Raw genomic sequence first — 22,879 nt, 5'->3', positions numbered from 1 at the left:
ATGCAGGCGAAACGAAGGTGGGGCACTGCTCCCTGCTGGCGCGTTTAGACACTAGCACCATGCAGGGATCACTGGCTGTGCGCGTCAAGCGAGGAAATGTCCGCTATCATCACGTAACCTACATATTTCAAAAGGACCCTGGCCGATTTAATGTGTCTAAATAAGAAGCTAACACAAAAACAGTCTATATAATATAATAGCGTATAGATGAACAATAGCGTTTTATAACAAAGCCAACACATGTACGGCAAATATACTATTTATGCCCCAACCGTTAGAACACCAAAACAACCTTGTCATGTAGCCTATATGGCTATACAGTTGTGTGCATATGCATAGTCTATAAATTTTATGCTTATGTAAGAGTAAATAGCCAACATTAACATGTTCATCCTACAGGCCACATGCAAGCTTTAAATCAACAGTTTGAAGATGAAATAGGCACAAAGTAAAAATAAAAAAAAAGCCCAAAATATAAAGAATATGTGGTTGTCAACACACATAATGTATTTTACGAAAGGTTATCCTCGCACACAGATAAATTAATAAATATACCTTGGCAAATTCAACGCAGAGCCACAAACAAGCATCTAACATTCTTCCCACAAGAGGGCGACAGAGAGTAGCCTATGTTTGTTTGCCACAATCAACTGAGAAAATTAACTAACTCGAAGAGGTCATTTACATTTCAAATCTACACCAAACCACGTGAAGCCTTGACGAAACGTATCATAAAACATAGTCTGCCTCGACTGAATAGAAACAGAACAGGTACAGAGCAAGTACAGCCGGTTTATCATTCATTAGCACATAATCCAAATTTCCTACATCGCATTGGCGGTACAGGTTTAGATATCAAGTTGACTAATACGCTATACCGACAAAAAACAAACCCAACGGAGTGGTCAAGTAGCATTTTTTGGATTAACCTCCAAAAACAGCAAGAGCAAAATGTTATAAGTCGTGTCCTACCTTGATACGGTGTCTTGTCACGCTTGCAACCGGCCGAGATGTGTTGAGTGAATTAGCAGGTGCACTCGCGTGGTGACGAGAAGCTGCCCTGTGACGCACCCGCCTAGTCCCTTGACGGATCCGAACGCTCTCCGTGGGTCTAGACGCGCCCGGGTCCGTTCCCTTCCCATGTTGTTCCAAAACTCCGAGATCATGATGATAATGCCTTCTCGATTTAGCCAAAACTCTAGTCCCAGCCCTGTCCGCTGCGCTCTTCTTTGTGTCCCGATAAAATAGTCAACCTTATAAAAGGAAGATGGTCCAGATGTCAAACATAATACAACGTTGGGACTTCAAAGAATCAAACTCCGTGGATGACTGAGACGGTCAAATGACGCCTTCTCTGTATCGGTACAGAAAAGTATATACATACACACACACACACATATATATATATATATATATATATATATATAGGCCTATATATATATATATATATATATATATATATATAGGCCTATATAAAAAAGTTCATGTTCACGGCTCTTTACCATGTGACCAGCTGCGGCCAATGAGAAACCACAACGGCTCGTAAAGTTGCATAGGTTGTAAATTTTCATAAACAACGGCGGATTTATGACCCTGTGCGAGGAGAGCATGTGGGAATGGAGGAGGGAGGTAGAAAGAAAGAGGGAAGGGGTTCGGTCAGTGAGAGAGGCGCCATCTTACCGAGGGGAGAGGAAATGCAGCGTTCAATAGCATTTTCCCATGCATACTGAGCCTGCGAGCTAGCAGCCTTGCCCCATCTCGCGTTCCCATAGCTCGCATTCCCCAAATTATGTCTGCTCTCCTTGCTCACTGAATAGGTGGGCTATGAGTAAAGCATAACATATCACAATAATCATTAGGATGAGTGTGATAATTCCTTTTTGTTTAGTATTGATGGTAGTAGGCCTAGTACTAGTTGTTTTAATAGCAATATTTGTATAAAAATATATTTTCATATTAGTATTCATGATTGTTGTTAAAAGCATTGCTGTTTTTATAAAAGACGTGGCTCTATTTGTAAATGTGCACTTGTATTAATAATTAGGCCTATTATACATTTAATAATTGGAAATAATAACAATTCACATATGCCCATTCATGTTTTATTTAAGGCGTTTTCCTTTTTCCACATTTATCAGTTGCATTATTACATTTGGGAATTTACATTTACACTTCAACGAATCTGCATTCCCCTCCGAAAACGTATTTGGCCACTCGGCCCAGAAGCGTTTGATTATGTCTACAATATGAAAGGCTGAAAATATTAAGGTAGACTACAATCATTGAAGTTGACACATTACTTTAATACAAATAAAATAAGAACTGCAAATGAAACACCCCCGTTTCATCGGATATAGGTATTGCACATATCTTATATCACATATATATTAATCAATAAAGTAATCAATTTCAAAAGCAGATTTAAATACATGGTAGCTTATTAATTGTTGAATTGATTATGCATATGAAAGCTGGGACGAACACATAGGTCTATCAAAAGGATCACATAATGACAATTAACTATTGTAAATGTTTCCCTTACCACTTCATTAACTATCAATGTCTTTCTATCCGTCTCCTCCAGAGTTTCCTCGGACCAGTCAGAGCGACATTTTCCCCGGGTTGGGATCTCAGTTCCATCTGGGCCTCGTTTCTCCATAATGTTAGTTTTGTATTGATGTATTGCATGTTCTTCGAACCAGTAGATAACAACTGGTTTGGTTGGACTGTTTGGGTTGATACAATATTTGAATTTATTTATATATCATTTATTTGTATTAATATAACCATAGAAAAACAATTGTATAATAATGTTCAGATCGAACGTGTTATGTGCGCGTGCCTCCCGCACCGATTTGCCGGCTGTGAGTAACAGAAACCTTTATCCCATTAGGTTTGTGTAAAACTACACCCTTTTGGGAAAAACAACCCAACATATTATTACTATGATTATACATGCTACCCACAACAATTACTTATTTGTATATGTCTTGGACAAATTATATTTAAATAAAAACAATACAGAGTGGTCTATCTCTTGTATGATTCAGCAGTTTAGCCATATTTAACATGCTCTGCACACTAACAGTGTTAAACAAATGTGAAGGGAATCACCGTTTCTTCTAAATCCCTGAGAAATTCCCATCCTATATGGAGTGAGCTGAAGACCCGTCGGGCGCTTTATTGAGGGTTATAAAGCCCGCAGTAAACGGCCTTATGGTTCATGTGCTGTCACTATACCGCGGCCTGAACCCAAATTAAATGTTAAACTGTAGAGTCCTGCTCAATAACAAGAGAAGTTCTGATTTTAACAACCACGAAAGTGAGAAGAGACTCCGACAGAAACACAAGAATAGAACTAGACTAACTAATAGAACTAGAAAAAAACGATAATAATTTAGAAAACAACAAAGAATACGGCTATAGGAAACGAATGCGTAATGCATTTGTTTAACAAGAAAGTTGTTTAATGTGTCATGGTATACTATACGAAATGATCCGGCCATTGCGTCCCATGTATCAAGCATTTAGTAAGCAGTTAAGCAGTTTTTTTAAAACAAGATGGATATATTCCATGACCATGCACACAGGATCCAGAGACGCCGTCATACCAGATTTTGAAATCCTTAAGCATACACGGTGGAACTTGTCTGCTGGTCTGAGTCGGACGGTCACAGCTGTTACTGAGCAGACTGGTCGAAGGTACTGAGGAACACACACTGTCAAAATGTCCGGTCCCAGGCTACACCCCGAGGTAAACATTGCGGCGTTGAATGGGCCTGCTTTGCATTCCTCGCGTTAACTCCAGGCAAGGACAGGACGTTTGCAACGGCGCCATATCTATGAGTCCTAGCATAGGTCTTTATAGTGAGTCTAATAGTCTCCCAAAAAATTCCAAACTGCATTATTGGAAGCATAACTATCCGCCGTATATTTGCACAAAAAACGACTATCCACATAATAAGAACTCATATTTTCTCGGTCTGATTTGTTGTCCCAGAATCCTCAGTGTCGTTTTTACGAGCGGCTGTGATATATGATAGCAATACCTCTTAGATTTACACCAAAGCCCATTTTCCCCTGGACCAAAGAACTTACCCATGTGATCTGGGCCTAAACGTTCTCGTCCAATCACTAGCCGGACATAGATTTCATTATGGCGCCGACCGTGGAGTACAATTAACTTCATGCTCTCACGTTGGCTACGCTCCCACACGATTGAAAACACACATCCACAGCCATACACACACACACACACACACACACACACACACACACACACACACACACACACACACACACACACACACACACACACACACACACACACACACACGAACACACACACACACACACACGAACACACACAAACACACACAAACACACACAAACACACACACACACACACACACACACATTACATTAATTCAGGAAGAAATCAAATCGAATTGTACGTACAAAAAAGATTGCATTGATTATTTATATGTTCATATTTATATAATTTGAAATGTATACAGAATGATTTCCCTTATAAGAAATACAGCAAAGGGATTAATATGTTATTCTTATTTCTTGAAGCCAATTATGTTTATATTATCTATTAGTATTACTGATTGTTGTTCTATGTTCTATGTTCTACATTTTTCGTTATTCTTATTATTGTTTTAACAGGATATTCAGAGTTTCTATTCAACCACAAATAACCGTACCATGGTATGTTTGAGCCCTAGTCAATTATATTAAGCGCCTGGGTAATTTAAAAATCTTCTCAAATAGATTGCATATGCGCATAAACTATAAGAAGCAAAATCCCTCTTTCCGTCCAAAATGAGTAATTTGGAATGAATCTGGTTTGATCACCTCCTAGAACTCTTACTACTGCGAGTGAGAATGTTGACAAGAGAATTGGCGCCATCCCCTGGTTATGTCTTGGTATTGCATCGTGGATTAACCAAGGCACAAACGTTCAAATGACGCCAAGAGCTTTTTTCAATCAAGGGGAAAATCGAAATTATTATTTTAGCATTATTACTTAAATCTATTATTATTATTTGGCCGTTATATTGTATTTCGAATGGAATGTATCTAGTTGGAAGCACGATGAGGGTATTTTCAGGCTGCAGCGACCTGGTTGACTATTTTTTCAATCACGCCTGCACATTTCTGAGGTTTATTGTGCCTTATTTACAGCGTTTGCTCCCGAAGCAACGGAGGGTCAAAGGTTCCCGAGTTAGGTATAGACAAAGGGTCGCTCGAAATGACCGTGAGTCTTGCGCGTAACCGTCGAAGAGAATCCAATAAAGTCGATCATTTCCGCTGGACCTTTTGTTACGTGTGCAGTCCTACAGAAAGAGAAAAAACAAATGGTTGCCATTCTGGAAACGGGCTAATTGTGTCTGGATGGCCATAAAGCCATTACAACTGGAATGCCAGACAGTATAGCAGACCAGGCGTTTTATTGCACTGTCTCTGGTCGACTCTTTGAAGTTTGTGTCCATCTGCGTCACAACAAAGCAAATAGCTTGTAGCTCCAAAACCTCTAATATATATATATATATATATATATATATATATATATATATATATATATATATATATATATATATATATATATATATATATATCTATAGCTATAGATATAGATATAGATATATATATATATTTTAGAGGTTAGAGGTGTGTGTGTGTGTGTGTGTGTGTGTGTGTGTGTGTGTGTGTGTGTGTGTGTGTGTGTGTGTGTGTGTATACCCAAAATAATTTAAATACTTTTAATATGGTCGACGTATCTGTCAAATGTTTGTATCCTCCATAATCAGTTAAAAATACAAATTGTCAGTGAGGAATTAAGCGGTTAAAAATGTTAGGCCTCAGCTGTCGAAGTCTTCGATGTCTTTTTTTTGTTTTGTGTCCTCTCGCCTTGCAGCGCTTTGCACCCCATAAACGGTTATAGCGGTAATTGTCTTTTATGGCTGTATACAGCTAACAACATCCTCCGCCAAGACCCGCCGCTCGACTCAGTTCAAAATCCATCTGAGACACATCCGAGCCAAACATCACACACACACACACACACACACACACACACACACACACACACACACACACACACACACACACACACACACACACACACACACACACACACACAAGCATGCACAGCGATTAGCATAGCATTTTTAAACATACTCTCATCGTTGTATAATATTCAAGTTGGCTTAGCCAAAGTAGAGCACTGCGTGTCGGATTTGGCGACGAAGAAAGTAACTATACACGACAGGGCTTGGAGATGCGATGAGAATGCATTCGCAGATATAATTTGTTTTATTCAATAAATAAAGTACAAATTACATTTGTGAACCAAATAAAAAAAAATCTGAAGGGTCATCAGACCATGAGGTATTTATTAATTACACTACAGTGTTTCCTTTCCTCTAACAAATAGTATATCCTTTCCAAATACTATTACTCCCTGAAATTCAGTCATTGGTCATTACCTAATGCAAGCACATATCGCTGGCAAAAAAAAATAGGTTATTGTAGGTAGTTGAGAGACATTTAGGCAGACAAAAAGAAGATTATAGTTCTATAGCCTGTAGCAATTAATAACTGCATTGGAATTATGCTTAAAAGGCCGATGCAACTAATGCGATTATTCTGATTTCCATATGTTAAATTAAAACTGCAGTTCTTCCAACAGCAGCACTATCAATAAGAGTCATACATCAATAAAATTAGTTACACTCTACAAACTACGCTCATTGACATTGAGTTAGACAACAAATAGCTACAAACCAGTGAACACACACACACATTCACACCTATAAACATCCATACAACTAACACAAGGGGGCAAGGCCAACTAACACGCGACTCGAGATTCCAACATAATCAACAAACGGGCACTGGTCAAATTGTGCAATATGTAGGCAGTTGCATTACATTTAAAACCGACATGCGTTTTTTTATAAGACAAATATGCCTAACAGCTTTTGTTGTGGGCAAAAAATAAACAATAACAAAGATGTTTAAAAAAGATGGTCCAGCAGAGGATAGAGCTTTAGCGCATCAAGCCGTAGTAGCCCATGCTGCAGAATATATTGTTCGTGTTATTCATCTTTCGGTCTGCCGTCTTTGTTAAACTTCTTCATCTTCATCCTACGGTTCTGGAACCATATTTTAACCTGTCTCTCGGTGAGGTTTAGCTGCCTAGCCACCTCATACCTACGTTCCCGCGTCAGGTACGTATTAAAGAGGAACTCTTTCTCCAGCTCCAGGATCTGGTGCTTGGTATACGGACAGCGCTTTTTTCTCGTGGCACTTGCGTGGAGCCAGTTGGACACGGGGTTATCTGGAAAGAGGGTTGCGAAACTGGTGTGAGGCCCAGCTGACCGTCCAAAAATAATAAACAACAACAAACAAGCCTCTATCTATTTTCTATTTGGGGGAGAGGGGGGGTACATTAGTAGGCGTCTATGCTGTTAGAATGGGCGTGCAATATCCGGTTGTAATTTACCCTGCAAACTACCTCTCATATATTATTGCATTTGAAACCTATAATATATCATAAGAGGCGATGGTGATAAAGGTCTAACATATTAGCAAGTCTCAATTAGAGACGGATCCCATTTCGCTACTGCTTGGTCATTTTCCCAAAGCGTCCCCCTCCCCTCCGTCTACTCCAGCACGCAGGCCCACCTGAATTCCCACGGCTTTACGCGACACAAATATCACTCGGAAAGACCGGCAGCGATGACTTACTTGGATCAAGGGCCGGCTTGTCGTCTCCTTCGCCCTTAATTTCCCCGCCCTGGAGCGGCGGTGCGTCCTTTTCTACCGGCGATGTCGCCACCGTCCCGTTGGCGTAATCGGAGAGCAGCAGTGCCGTGTGGGAACCTGGGAGCGCACCGTCGCCTCTCGCTGCGAGACCCTCCGGTTTGATCCCGTAATTGTGGCTCGCTTGTAATCCGGACATGGGCAAGCAGCCGGACATGGGCTCGAGGAGCCAGGACTGCATGTAGCGAGCATCGCTGTCTCCGCTGACCGAGCCCTGGTGGTGCCCGTAGTGATGGTGATACACGGAGCCCGGAAACGGCGCCTGGACATGACTCCAAGACGGGCTGAATACCGAAGCTTTGGTGGAAAACGTGCAGGTCCCAATATCATTGTGGTCGTTGATGGAGGCGGACTGCCTGGACTGTTGTAGCCCCCCAGGTGCAGAGGGGTATCGGGGCGCAGTGAGCTCCTCACTCTCGGGCAGGATTAGTGAATCTACGTAGTAACTAGTTAGCGTTCCGGACGTCGACATGGCAAAGATACTCAAACATGTACCCACTCATACACAGATGCAAACAACAACAACAACAATAAAACGCTCACCCAACACATGCATGCGCATTCACTAAACCCTGCCTCGCAAACATCAATGTGAACAAATCAAGTAGCAACTTGACTCCTCAAAGAACTACAGTCGACTCGTAGTGGAGAGGCAGACTCGGGTGCCATTGGGCGAAAAGGCGCACGTGACCATAAAGGCTGAACAATAAAGGATAAATCAATCCTAGTGACCATTAAATGCTCGCGGTTCTCTCCTATAACGGCCTATAGTTTTAAGGCAAATAATTAACATCGGATTAGAATCTAACGTATAAATCTATCAGATGGGGAAATGACAAAATGTTGAGAAATGTATCTATGTCGAGTTAGGCCGTGTGTGTTCAAATGACCACATAGTAGACCAATCCAAAATTATACAGTGTGTTTAAGAAGGGTTTATTTTACGAGGTACTTTACAGGACCTGAAATACCCAGACCGACCCTCTCCAAAACACATGGATTATTGAACATCGTCCTATTGTAGAATTATCAAACACATTGCCGTTTATGCCCGAAAATGTCTACATTGGTCAATGTTTATAGCATTGGTGAACACCTACGAACCTAGAAACTATGGAGCTATAACCTTAAAATAAAGATAGAATTAAGGTGTTTCAAACGTCCGTTGTATGGCCGTATGGATGGCTAGTGCGAAAACCATTCTTAACCCCAGACTAAATTCAACATGCAGTGGAAGCTGGAACCAGTGGAACATAAAGCATTGGCCTATAGATGCACTTTAATATAGAAACAGAGACAGTTCAGCCTTACGATACAAAATGTAAATTATTCAACAATATTACAAATCCAGCATTGAATTGAAAGACAGTAGTGGCTTTAAAAGACATGTGATAGCAGTGCAGCGCTGGATTGCATACAATTCTATAGGCTCACAGGTTACGGCAATTGTTTTTCTGTGAAATAAAACATTCAAAAAACAAATGTGTGTCATAGGTTTTTAATCTAAAATTAAACATTTTTATGCTGTTGAAAATAACAAATAAGGCATTCATCAATTGGTAATTCTTCATTTTACCTTATCGACATAGAAAAAGAAAAATAAGTTTGCATAGAAATGCTAGTTCAAGCTGGAGGCCTATTGTTCATTATAGTTAAGTAGGCTAGGCCTAATATATACACTTACGTGAAATGCATCAGTATAATATATATAGATGTTTGCATGCATAGTCACACATTTATAATATATTTCAAATTTTATTATATTGTATTTGTTGTTGTACGCATTTGCCTGATATTGTATTTTGTACGTCGGATCGACCGCAGACCTTATTTCCTTTAGGTTTTTGACGAGCTATAAAAGCAAACGTCATAATCACTTGTGTTGACCTGTGCTGTTATTATCACTTCCATTAACCTATAACAGCGCCAGTTAACAAGCTATTCTCATCACACGTTAAATAAGTTAAATACTTCAACACAGACTCTCACACACACACACACACACACACACACACACACACACACACACACACACACACACACACACACACACACACACACACACACACACACACACACACACACACACACACATTGGGTTTTAGAAGAATAGCAATTAGCCTAATATTTAGAATATTTATGGTCAATATAATATTTATAATTGGAATCAAAGAAGGTTATATCCGAAAAAAGATTTAATTAAATTACGCATACAAAGTACGAATAGGCTACAATATAAGGACGAAGCCCTAATAGCAAGATAATAAAATACATAGGCCTACTTTTGAATGTTTTAATTGGTTCTGTAAACTGCGCCAACTATAATTTACGCTACAATATACGCAGCACCTTGAAATTTTTGATGTTAGATATTAACCAAATTATTGAAAGAAAACTAGCTTTCTTTAAAGGCTAGGTATGTTTTATGTGAAATATAGGCCTATACATGGCTTCACTGAAACTTCTATCAATAAAACCATTACATTTACGCATAGTAGACCTATGCTATGAACGAAGTATTAGGCTAATGCACAAAGACAAATGAACCAAAGCGTTGCAAATTAAAAATTAAACAAAAAGAGGAAACGCATCCTCCTATCATTTAGCCACCATGCAAGCTCATCTTAGACGCAATTAAAACGGTATAGGCAACCACATAACCTTGTTGCTCAATCGCTTTGTAACAGTTTCCTAAAAACATGGGAGACATCAGAGGAATTAACAGAAAGGAATTGTTAGTGCCAAACACCTCTGGAAAAAAAAAAACGGCTGGGCAATGGGCGCCCATGGTTATAAACCCAGAACCGCGTGATTTAACAGGGGCCACAGAGTTTACCGCAGGGCTATTCACTTCTTTTGCCCGAAGATAAGAGGCTGTCTGGCGGATCTAAATATCGCCATAAAGTCCTTCCTCCCTTTTGTCTTTGGACACCATTGAGCAGCAGAAGCATCCGGTGCTATTTGCCCCACCGGCGCGCCACTGATGTCGCTGTTGCCCACTCAACTTCCCCTTCCCCTCCACTGCAGTGGTCGTAACCGAGGCCTTGTCTGACGCGTGTGCGTCACAACAGACCAAATATTCTCTTAGCTTTACGCTATATGCACACGGCTATGATGCGATATAGATTAGTTACAATCGGATGTAAGTAGGTGCAGCCACACTCCTATCACTTAAGTGGACCGAGACTGCACTGGTTAAAGAATAATTTAAAAAGAATGGCACAGCCGAGTAGTCATAAACACAGCCAACAACCTGTCTCCTGACTGGTGTGAGGTTAAATGGTTTACAGCCCCGGTATTTTTCCACTATTTTCGAGACATCGCATCATCTCCGAGGACTCGATGTTTGTAACTGAGGCAATTAAGACAGTTTCGTGTTGCAGAGTAAGAAGACAGATCCCAACAACATGAAACTACCTAAACCACTCGACAGTCGATCCAGCCTTAAGGCAAACACAGTCAAGTAAATTCATCATCGAACATCTCTGCACGCCGACTAAGTCATATCGACATGCAAGTTGACCTGATTCAAAAGTGTGATACAATATGAACAATTTTGAAAATATACTATGCGTTGTTATGCATGATTTCACTTACCCGCCAACTGAATGGTGAACGCATGGAGACCAATGCAGAGGAAAATAAGAACAATATCTAGAGTAGGCTAATTCTGAAGTGATGTCCTCCACATTTATTTAGCTCCGTCTCTGGCCTGCTCGCGGTCTTACGGACGCACTCTCGACTGAAGCTGTTCTTTGAGGGCAGCGAGAATCGTCATATAAGCTACAAGCGAGTCATAAAACTCTACAATAGCCGGCTTGGCTCGCAGCTATACGGCCAGGACAATACTTATTTCCGAAAGCCATTACACTGGTGCTCTAAACATCTGACGACCGGTGGAAACATATACACGCAATGATACAATCTCTAACCTATTGCCCCTATAACGTGCAGAAGCTAGTTTATCTATTTTGGGTAAAATGTAGTCCAAAATGTATACATCCAAAATAAAAATATGAACAGCTAATGATTCAAATTGGGCTGATAATTTATTTGACATTAAACAAAATCACAACGTCATGTTTACACAATAATATACATTGGAACATTTCCCCCTATAGGTTCAGATTGGCATAATAAAGCCCATACATTTACGGAATTTACATGGAATTGCTCAATTTTAGGGTCAGCAAGTTTAGTCCTTTTTTTTTTTTTTTAGAAACAATGCACCTATATTTCTGAAAAGAGGCATTAGCCTTCATTTTCTGTATTTCAGAAATAACTTTCAGAATGAAGATATGTAAAATTTGAACCACGTTAAATCATGCAACCTATAATGAAAACAAATCAACATTTGCAATTGATAATACAAACTGTAATTTAGCTATATATATATATATATATATATATATATATATATATATATATATACATACATATATATATATATATATATAACAATTTAATTTATATATATATATGTATATATATTATAGGTCGATATACACACACACATATATATACATATATATATATATATATATATATATATATATATATATATATGTCTATAATAAATATAGGCCTGTAAAGAGAGATAACTCGACTAAAAAGGGATTTATCTATCCAGCCTGACGACATAATTATCAGAAACCAATCAACAACACTTATACACAAGACCAAATTGGAAAATTCCATAACAGTCATGATTTTTTTTCAGTAGGTAATTTACGACGATGCATTGACAGTTCGCTTTTTAGCAAACGTGTCCAATATTAAAATAGTCAAAATGAACGGTGAAAGGGTAAAGACGTTTAACCACATTCATTTAATCTCAGATACCACATTATTCATCATGAAAACCCGTAGTTGGACGTGAGCTCGCGTATCCTATTCTCCCTTGTCATTTTCTTCAGCTTCATTCTGCGGTTCTGGAACCAGATTTTGACCTGTCTGTCGGTCAGGTGCACGCTCTTACTGATCTCTAGGCGACGCTCGCGAGTCAGGTACATGTTGAAGAGGAACTCCTTTTCGAGTTCCAGTGTCTGATGCTTGGTGTAGGGACATCGTTTCTTCCGACCGCTCTTTGCTGTCAACCAGTTGGACGGGGTATCACTTTTTGAGTCTCCTGAAGAAAGAAAATAGAATGTATAGTTAACATTATAAGTAAGCATAAGTTAACATTATAGTGTGTGTGTGTGTGTGTGTGTGTGTGTGTGTGTGTGTGTGTGTGTGTGTGTGTGTGTGTGTGTGTGTGTGTGTGTGTGTGTGTGTGTGTGTGTGTGTGGGGGGGGGGGGGGGGGAGAGAGAGAGAGAGCGTGCAAGTGTACGCACGCGCGTGCGTGTCTGTCTGAGGGCCTTTTAGCAGCCCGGTTAGCCTTGGCCTATGCATACATTTCAAGCTAAGCTAAAAAAAACACGAAATGTCCAAGTAATAGCAATAGGCCTAAAATAGTTAAAAAACAACTTTAAACCTACATTTTTTAAAACCATTAGGCTGCATGTGCACCGCCGTATAGCAAAACCAGTCAAGCTAGTAGGTTTGTGACCAAGCTTAAATTCAAAGTTGAAATCTTTATACATTCAAGGTTAACCTTTTTTTCTGCCTCAAATTGGGCTTGAAACCAAAGACGGAACAGGTTCCTGTTCCATGTTTAGAAACATTCAATCTGTGTTGGCATAGAGATGCTCGTACCAACAAGACCAGAGTACACACATAACCCACAAGATAATGGATGGTGTTCATTAGTTTACTTTGGTTATTAAATATATATTGCTAGAGAGCTGTCAACAGCATATACGTAGGCCTACGCAATGACGTGGATAGATAAACATTGTTTAGCGGACCTCGCAAACTAAGCATTTCACTGTACAGTATACATATCTGTATGTATATATATATATTCACATGTACATATGATCAACTTTGATTTGATTTAGATTTTGATTTGAAATAGTCGCCAAACAGCCACACATAACGACCTGGGCGGGTGTCACCTACAGACTTCAGGAGACCCACCTTTCCTGCCATTTTCAGCTCCCTCTTTTTCAAATCCTTCCGTCTCCTCTGCAGATGACTCTTCTGTATCCTCTTCTGAGCCTCGTCTCTGCTCCTCTCCTAAGGGTGCAGGGTGAGACTGCAGGGTTACGTTCCCCGATGAGACGGAGCCCTCAGTGGTTCTGCTTTCCTGCGTCGCGACTTGAACGGGAGATTTCGGGGTTGTTGGTGTATGAAAACGAACAGGAGTAGGGGGGTGTATGCCAAAATGGGAATGGGAAGGGTTCGGCTGGTGGCCGTTGTAAAGTTTATGAGAATGTGCGTGGATCTGAGACAAGCGGAAGTAGCCCGGCACGGGCACTGATCCCCCGTCACCGCCATCGGTAACCGTACACGATCCAGAAACGGAACTGACCGTACCTAACCTCGAATACGTGAGGTTTTCAGTAGTGGCCGCTTTAGAGCACTTCTGTGGCTCGTACAGGCAGTAGTTGCTCTCTTCCTTAATGTTCTGTGGGAAGGAGCACGGCGCGACCTGGGGACCGACCGTCTGTTCCTGGTCCATTCGACATGACCTTTGCGCGTCCATCCACATCTCCATGCCGGACATGTACGCGCCTGAGCCGGACACGACGTTATGGGAGCCGACCTCGCCCCGTTTGCCCATACCTGGGAAGTATCCATAGTTGTGAAGTCCGTACGGTAGTTCTGTGGCGGAGCTCTGGGGCACACACACCGTGCTTCCTGGATAGTGCCCCGCGCCGCCATCGGTTCGGCCGTTGATCAGAGAATCCACTAAAAATGCATTCCCTGGCGAGCTCTCGGAACATGACATTATTGTAGTATATTTTGGCGACGGGAGAAGATAGCCCTTTCTGGCTGACATTTCTTGTGCAAAACATGCTGGATATGATTAGAGGTACCCCCATCTCCACCGGGCTGCCTGTAAAACCAATGGAAAGGCTGGAAGAAGAGAAGACCCTCCCACTCCGACGCTACGTAGCAGCCGGGGCCGTGTCCACGGTGCGGCTGGAGCAGAGAAAAGAGACAGTACAGCAATCAGCACGTTACCTCGCTCCAATGCAGCCACCTTTAGCCCGTTCAATCAGGGCTTTTTGAATTCTATAAAGAAACACTGTCCAAATGATGAAGATAGACTGCTGCCCTCTATGCTCAAACAACGAAATAATCCCCAATGGCACCACGAGAGGCTGGTTACATGTCTGCAATGCAGCTCAAACGTCACCCAAAATCACAACAACGGAATACATTACTATATAATTGCGCAGAAATACATCTGAATCTTCATTCGTGCATCAATAAAGGTTTTGAGACATACCCTAAATACCATTTTATAAAGCCAATAATCGGGCCAAAGTGGCTTTGTAGGACTACATTAACTTCCTCCAAGATATAGCCTCAGTTAAAGGAAATAATGACACGCGTTATAAACAGCGGGTTGTAACCCACTGCATTGTCCATTATGGTATAAGGTTCACGATATGGTTGCTCACCTTATTGTTTACATTATACCATAATGTGAACAATATGGTGGATTTAAAAGAAACATTAACAATATAACATGTGTGCTGTGGAACACACACACACACACACACACACACACACACACACACACACACACACACACACACACACACACACACACACACACACACACACACACGTGTGTAAGTAGGACTAATACTATACAACAAAGCTGCTGTAATGCACATTATTCATGTGGTAGCCTACGTTTACAATTGTGAATTAAATGCATGATACGATGATTCTCCAAATGCAGGCCAATATGGTAGGCTACTTCATTTTCCTTCTTCAATGCGTATAAAATCCAACTATTTCCAAAAAAAAAAAATCAACCACACTCATTTTTTCATGCAAATTGTTACCAAATATTTATCGGTTGAAATCGGATAGGATATGTATCAACGCAATAGCGTCATTTCGCTAAAGGCAATTGGATTTTCGGGAAAGCCTATGGCCTCAAATGCGCCGCTTCCGTTTGTCTTATGTTACACCAAATAGCAACATTTCTGCGATTTTTAAAAAATGGCAAAATAGCAAAATAATTGTCTATGAAATGTTGTACGAGGACGTCCCAAGCGACCACAACAGGGCAGATGTAAAGCTTGCACATATAAGTCACCGGTCCAATTTGGGGCAATAAGGGCAACAATAAAACTCTCCCTCCATTTTGTAATGTCCTTGGCCATGTGCACTCTAAAGCTCGCTCCAGGTTGAAGTTAATCCTAGCCAGCTTTGCCATTACCAGGCCCAGGTGGCTTTGAGGCTCCAGGGGTTGTTTGTAGCCCAGTGTCCTGGAAGAGCTCATTTGGCTTCGTTTTTTTTTCGGATCTAACTTTCCTGAGATCATCAACGACGATAAAATATTTTTGGCCTATCATAGATTAAATGATATTTAAAAAGGAAGAAAACACACACACACACACACACACACACACACACACACACACACACACACACACACACACACACACACACACACACACACACACCTCAAACACACACATACACACTTAAATATATGTATTTATGCATACAAATCTGCCCGTCCACTCTTTGCATGTATTGGCGCAAACAATGTACATTTTAGAGTCTACTTGTGTGTCAGAAACCTTACATTTATAAGTACAATTACTATATAGGCTACTATATATAGAATAATATGCTAAATAGGCATACTGTAGGCCTATATATTATTATCTGTTCTTGTCTGTTTTTGTATACAAAATACAGTCCGTTGACACTTTACGCATTTAGGCCTCCTTGTGAATACAAAGATCCTAACATCGTAAACATATCCACCAAACTAAATGGACTAGAAGCCCAGACCACACGTACCCGATGGGAAAGGCGAGCTTCGATGGAAACTTCATCCATCAATTAAACGAACGTGTGTCCTTTAAGTTGTTTTGGTTTACACACTTCGTGTTTCTTTATTAGCATTAAGGCCTATCTATCTTTGCGCTCAAGTTATTAATTGAGGCTATTAAATCTTAATTTCCACAGCTGTCCAGCTATTATTTCCTCAAAACAATTCACTCTGACCACGAGCTTTGATCCAGCCCAGAGAATCGTGGCCGAAGAGGCCGTGTGAGACGTATCATGTTCGTCCCGAGTGCTGTTATGAACAATAATGCGGCGTTTTATTACATCCAGCGGAAGTATTTATTTTTCACAAGAGACAAAGCGACCTGGTTCACAGACATTTGGATCAGGAATTGCGGCTCACAACTTGGACTGACACCAAATATCCTCAAAGTTCTCTCAATGACAGGAAGGAAGAGGGGGGACGACCGCTCGACAGTGAGCCATATACTATTTCAATTACATCCTACCCATACACGCAAGGCATAGGACGTTTTTGTTAACTAAGGAAATCGAACCCGGTTACAATTGATTATTTTAAAAAAATATGAACATTTAGAGACGATAATAACAGCCGTGTGATAACATTCTTGAAACCAGATAATTAAAGCAACCAATTTAGTTTAATTAAAAAGACTAATCCACTGAGGTATCATTTGGAATGGTCCAGAAATCCTGCCATTCCCGAAAGAAGAAAAACGTGCAGGCGTCGTCGGGTTGCCGGCTATGGGATTGAAATTTACCCAGGTAGAACGAGCCTACACTCAATCATAAAAAGCCGAGCTCAGCAAAATGAATAGCACATGCAGCATGGAGGTTTGGCACAGATGTGTTACCTTATTAGGGCCCCCGGGAACGCTTTTACTTAGCCTACCGTACGGGCCTAGTTAGTAGCAGAAACAAATGCACACATAGTCGGGTACTTAGTGTACCCCACGCACCACCAAGAACAATAATGATGGATTGGCAGCAGAAAAGAATGAGTGGAGGCCGACAGCAGATGATGTTAACAAACGTTTACCAGTATCAACGCGATATTGTGGATAGCCTTACTGTGTGCGCCAGACAAAAAAGATCCTCGGCCGTGACATTGGTCCCATCAGCGCCACCCTGTGGTGAAGTCAAGCCAGGGCCTCGAGCCTGGTCGCGCCCCGTGTTGTTCTACTCTGAGCCGAAGGAACCCAGCGATGGGAACAACGCTGTCGAATGGCGAGAAGGCGCGAGGGCCAACATGCAGAGAGTTTTCCTATCTGTCCTCTCCCCTGTCGTCGCTCTCACCTCCCTGGTAACACAGTTAATAACCTTGGTTCTCAGACGGTTTATTGCACTGCACTCCAATTGTACAAATGCTCCAGACTTTCAGACAGCTTTTATGACCGCGTTGCTGCGGCAACGAGGAGGATGTCTCGTAATTAGGGACGGAATTCCTGCGCGCAGTAAAGGATGCGCAAAGCAAGGCCGGACTGTGGCAGAGCGAGGCAACCATAAACTTCAGCCTTTTTCCTCGCGTTTATTGCCCTTTCGACTGTCATATATGAACGCCAATGCACTGCGGCGAGCCCTCATAAACACAGTGATAGCAACAACAAATATGGCGTGGCTCGCTGAAGGAGAGTGTCGTTGAACCGTACACTAGCAGGGTGTGACAATGTAGGCTTCTTAAGCAGACCCACACAGCAATGCAACACTGAATTGATTAATCAAGAAATATATGCTTTTAAGGCAGGGAATATAGGACACTGTTGCTTAGTGTAATATATTACATTGCATGTATAATGTATTTGATGTAGTTTAGTACACACACACACACACACACACACACACACACACACACACACACACACACACACACACACACACACACACACACACAACTATAGTACACAGAAAGAGTCCTCCTGTCGTTGGGAGGTCCAGTTTGGTTTAGCATACAGGCCTATTTGCTGTGCCTATAATGTCACTAACCTATTTGTGTGTCAAATCAAAGCCTAATAAACAAATAACCATTCATAAATGTTTGTTCTATATTGTGCTTTGTTCTGTTATTGAAATATTGGATTGCCGTGAGATTGACTGTGCAACGGATCATGTGCGTGGGTACATTCATGAACAGGAATAGCAGGGATTCAGAAATATAAACCAAGACAAAATGTTCTGATAATCTTTTCATTTTTAATTTGGAAATATAATATAATACAGAATATTTTTGGCAAACCAAGAAATGCATCAACGCTCGTGCCCAGCCGTGCCACAATAGAAGGCTAAATGTATTTATTGTTCGTAATTAGCCTACACTGGAAAACTCCAAATAATTATGAATTCAGGCAAATTGCTTTGAGTTGCTTGTGTACGTGTGTAGGCGTATATCTCAGTGCAACTTGTTATCGCGTTTTCAATAGCGGATTATTCAATACGTTGAATGAATAAATATAAAATGATTATGGTGGTTTATGATATAGGCCAAGATAAAAACATACCTATTCACCAGACAGAAAATGATCGAATTGCTGTCTTGCTCAATAGGAACACTGAATAATAATAGCCCATCTTTTGGTGTATTTTCACTTAGTTTGTCGTACTACGAAATTCAATAGTAAACAATTGGCTATAAAATAAATACAATTTAAAAAAAGAACACATACATTACATTCGCATCCGCTCAAACGCATTATTTGGTCACACCAAAGTCCGTCTAAATTATGTAAGTAATATATCATATACCATCATAAAGCCACAATATTAGGCCTACCACATTTCTGATTCAAAAACAGAACAAATAAAATAAACTTTTTGATTACAAAATACACTGAATCAGTCAATTCAGACTGGTAATTATGTCCGCGTAAAGAGAAAAACCAAAGAAACGAGACGTCTTCGTCGGAGATCCCAAGTCTCATGTCTGCCCAGGCCTCTGTAAACTCTTATTGAGCCAGACTAAAATCCATATGAAGTCTATATTCAAGGGCTTAAAATGAGGTCAAAGTTTTGTCGTTTTTATAACTCATATTCTTGAAATGTTGCAAACCAGGGGAGTATTACACCGTTGTCCTCGAACTTGAAATTAACCGTTGAGCAGTGGTTGCTGCTGCGGTCATTGTTGTACAAAATTTACTCTGCAAATTCACAGCTCGAATGCGGTCTGGAAACACGGACACTTCTGCAGCAGCCACGTCGGTAACTGCTCTAGGGCTTTACATCCTAAAGGAGAGGATTGGAAGTATAATATTGTAACCGGTCTCTGTTTAATTTCTTCTCCTTCATTCGACGATTCTGAAACCAAATCTTGACTTGTCGGTCGGTAAGGTTGAGCATCCGAGAGAGCTGCAGACGCTTCTCCTTGTTGATATACACACTGAAAAAGAATTCTCTCTCTAGTTCTCTGATTTGATATTTGGAATAAGGACACCTTTTCTTACGCGTCCGTTGTCCACCTAAAACGGGGAAAAGAAGAGAGAGACAGAGAGAGATATCGGTCATAACAAAGACACAAACACACAGACAGAATAAGTAATAATGTATGATATTATATATAGGGATATATATTATATATATAGGCCTATATATTATATTATATCAACTCTGAGCTAACCTCGTGCCATAGCATATGTAATCTGTCATATGCAATTATTGACCAGTGCCTTGCTCCACTTCCCTTCCGGAGATTACACTTGAGCATTGACCTTATCGAGAAAGACCGGGGAAAGCTTGCACACAAACGAGTCCAATGCAAATTATTATTGAAGACATGCGTATAAAAACTAGCCCTACAGTGTTAAGACAAATATTCAAAACACTCAACGCACAAAAGGTGAAACACAAAAGGTCGTCGTACTACCAAACCGAACGCCCCACAGGCACCACCCTGATTCCATTCCAAGTCTTCCTTTAAAGCTCGGAAACCGTGAAACTGGTACATTTATGATTCACCGTTGTGGACGTTAAGACACCATGGAATCACATTCATATTTTTTTAAACTATAGTGGCTAGAAAACACACCACCCTGTTCAGTCACGGCCAATTTCAATTCCAAGCACGTGATCCCGCAGTTTATAACAAAGTTTTGTTGGGGGGAATCTACAGGCCCTCTATAAACCTTATATGCTTATAAAACAGCATATAAACATTTTAACAGGAGTGCGCTACTTTGCAAACTTTCTCTCATAACGGAGGCGCTGACTTAATACGTACTGCTGCTGCTCGATTTCTCCTCATTGTTGCCGGAAGATGACTCTGGGCTGCTGGTCTCCTCCCGAGGCTCCTTGCCCTCCGAGTCCCGACCCGACGGCGCGCTGTCCTGCGCCGAGCCGGGCTGCTTGGTCGCCGCTTTGTCCCCAGAGCAGTCGTTCGTCGAGGGACTCTCGTTGGACGCGTTGCCGTACGCCGTCTCGAAAAACTGGTCGAACGCCTGTGGAAGCACGCCGTTTCGACCCACGTTACCGTAGAAGTTGGAAGCAGAGCCCGTGCCCGTGTGGTGGTGGTGGTGGTAGGCGGCAGCGGGGTTGTTTTTGGCGAACATGTCTCCCACCGCCGCCGTCTGTGCAGACAGACAGTCTCTGTGCACCATATCCTCTGCAGTGGTGTAGCATTGGGGCAAATTTCCACGGTGAGCCCATTTAGCGGACGCGTCAATAGCAGCGTAGTCCCTGAACGTTACTTCTCGGACGGGCTGGACTTGCGGGAGGTTAGAGGAGTACGAGTATGTCATGGGGCGGGTAGACGGGGTCTGGGACAAAAACGAGGGCAGACCAGAAAAATCAGCCCCCGCCGACACGTAGTAGGTGCAACTAGGCAAATACATGTTCGATCCGACGGGGACCCTCTCGTCAAAATCCATCATTCCTTTACGCCACTGCTCTATCTGCGGTTCGTCTCTTTAGCCGCCTTTAACATGGCTCTGTATCGTCGTGGCTCGTGCCTCTTTGAAGCAGGTTCGCGAGGCAGAAATTTTGAGACGTAGGCTGACGTGGAGAGCCATCTCCATCCATTCCAGGGAGGCGTAGGTCACGTGACCAACGACAGAAATTGACAGCTTTTCAGTGTGTGTGTGTGTGTGTGTGGGGGGGGGGGGGGGGGGGAGGGGGGGATGTAAGTGTATGTGTGTGCGCGCGTGCGTGTGTGTGTGTGTGTGTGTGTGTGTGTGTGTGTGTGTGTGTGTGTGTGTGTGTGTGTGTGTGTGTGTGTGTGTGTGTGTGTACGTGTGTATGTGTGTTTGTGTGTTTAACACAGTAAGTATGGAGCATAGCCCTAATGCTTCCTGAAGCCTGACATTATTTTATCTCTACGATGGTTTAAAATGAATCCCTTAATATAAATCGGATTAACTATAACCTGATCGTTGTTCAAATAATAACATATCCAGCCGAAAGACGAAAAACAACCTTTGCTTGGTTCAATGTCATTACTAAACCAATTGCTGAAGTGCTAGTGGTGATAGCTTTAAGTTCTCATTTACATGTAAATTGTGTTGCTCCAACATAGGACCTAATATATCCTATTATGTTAGTTGCATATTTAATTGTGATTCAAGACATTCTCTCACTCTTAATTTAACTATTATAAATTAACTAACATATATTCATGTATGTTATTTATGTAAATATTAGTTATACGCAAATATGATTTTTTTTTTACGCATGCGTTGCGCATATCGTTATAGATACATTCATTCAGTTGACTTGATTTGGTTCAGGGTCATGTTCATTTGACAGTTGATCTTCGGCGTTACTACGCTCAATGTGGCGGTATTTGCGTATAGGTCTACATATTAGGCTATTGTAAAGATTAGCAAACACATAACAACAACAACAAAGAACACCAAAAATGAACACAAACTGAACAAAAATAAATAAATACACAACGTCAACCAAGAAAAGTTTTGAACGTTGCTTTACAGTTTGAACAACCCATAAATATAATAGCCTTTAGGCCTTTATCTGTTTTAAAAGCGCATAAATAATAAATAGTGAAGCGGGGTTAGTAACACAGCATAGCTTGAAATGCGGCCTATTGGACTGAGGACACAAATAATAGCCACACACACACACACGCACACACACACACACACACACACACACACACACACACACACACACACACACACACACACACACACACACACACACACACACACACAGAACCAA

General features: G+C 41.2%; 4 protein-coding genes across 5 annotated transcripts in view; all 4 read right to left on the bottom strand.

Annotated features, from left to right (window-relative positions):
* Positions 1-1,135, bottom strand: part of hoxa3a (homeobox A3a) — a 29,350-nt gene extending 28,215 nt beyond the window's left edge. For both annotated transcript variants that reach the window (XM_084484937.1, XM_084484940.1), the window contains exon 1: positions 973-1,135. The gene's annotated coding sequence lies outside the window, so the exon portion shown is untranslated. The remainder of the gene's footprint in view (positions 1-972) is intronic.
* A 4,748-nt stretch (positions 1,136-5,883) lies between these two features.
* On the bottom strand, positions 5,884-8,427 carry LOC311365104 (homeobox protein Hox-A9-like). Its single transcript, XM_084484623.1, has 2 exons — positions 7,759-8,427; positions 5,884-7,348 (listed from the first exon to the last, which is right to left on the bottom strand). The coding sequence occupies exons 1-2, from the start codon at positions 8,303-8,305 to the stop codon at positions 7,107-7,109; spliced, it is 789 nt and encodes a 262-aa protein (XP_084340749.1). The 5' UTR covers positions 8,306-8,427; the 3' UTR covers positions 5,884-7,106.
* A 3,999-nt stretch (positions 8,428-12,426) lies between these two features.
* Positions 12,427-14,717, bottom strand: LOC311365165 (homeobox protein Hox-A10a-like; the record flags this gene model as incomplete). The annotated part of the gene is made up of 2 exons (XM_084484681.1): positions 12,427-12,961; positions 13,853-14,717. The coding sequence occupies 2 exons, from the start codon at positions 14,715-14,717 to the stop codon at positions 12,687-12,689; spliced, it is 1,140 nt and encodes a 379-aa protein (XP_084340807.1). The 3' UTR covers positions 12,427-12,686.
* A 4,350-nt stretch (positions 14,718-19,067) lies between these two features.
* LOC311365103 (homeobox protein Hox-A11a-like) lies at positions 19,068-21,576 on the bottom strand (the record flags this gene model as incomplete). Its single annotated transcript, XM_084484622.1, has 2 exons — positions 19,068-20,169; positions 20,928-21,576. 2 exons carry the CDS (start codon positions 21,574-21,576, stop codon positions 19,937-19,939), a joined length of 882 nt encoding a protein of 293 aa, XP_084340748.1. The 3' UTR covers positions 19,068-19,936.
* Positions 21,577-22,879: the final 1,303 nt, after the last annotated feature.

The sequence above is a fragment of the Micromesistius poutassou genome (assembly GCF_964030765.1).
Source record: "Micromesistius poutassou genome assembly, chromosome: 20".
Taxonomy (NCBI): domain Eukaryota; kingdom Metazoa; phylum Chordata; class Actinopteri; order Gadiformes; family Gadidae; genus Micromesistius; species Micromesistius poutassou.
The sequence above is the reverse complement of the archived record's forward strand: the minus strand, read 5'-3'. Positions and strand labels throughout refer to the sequence as shown.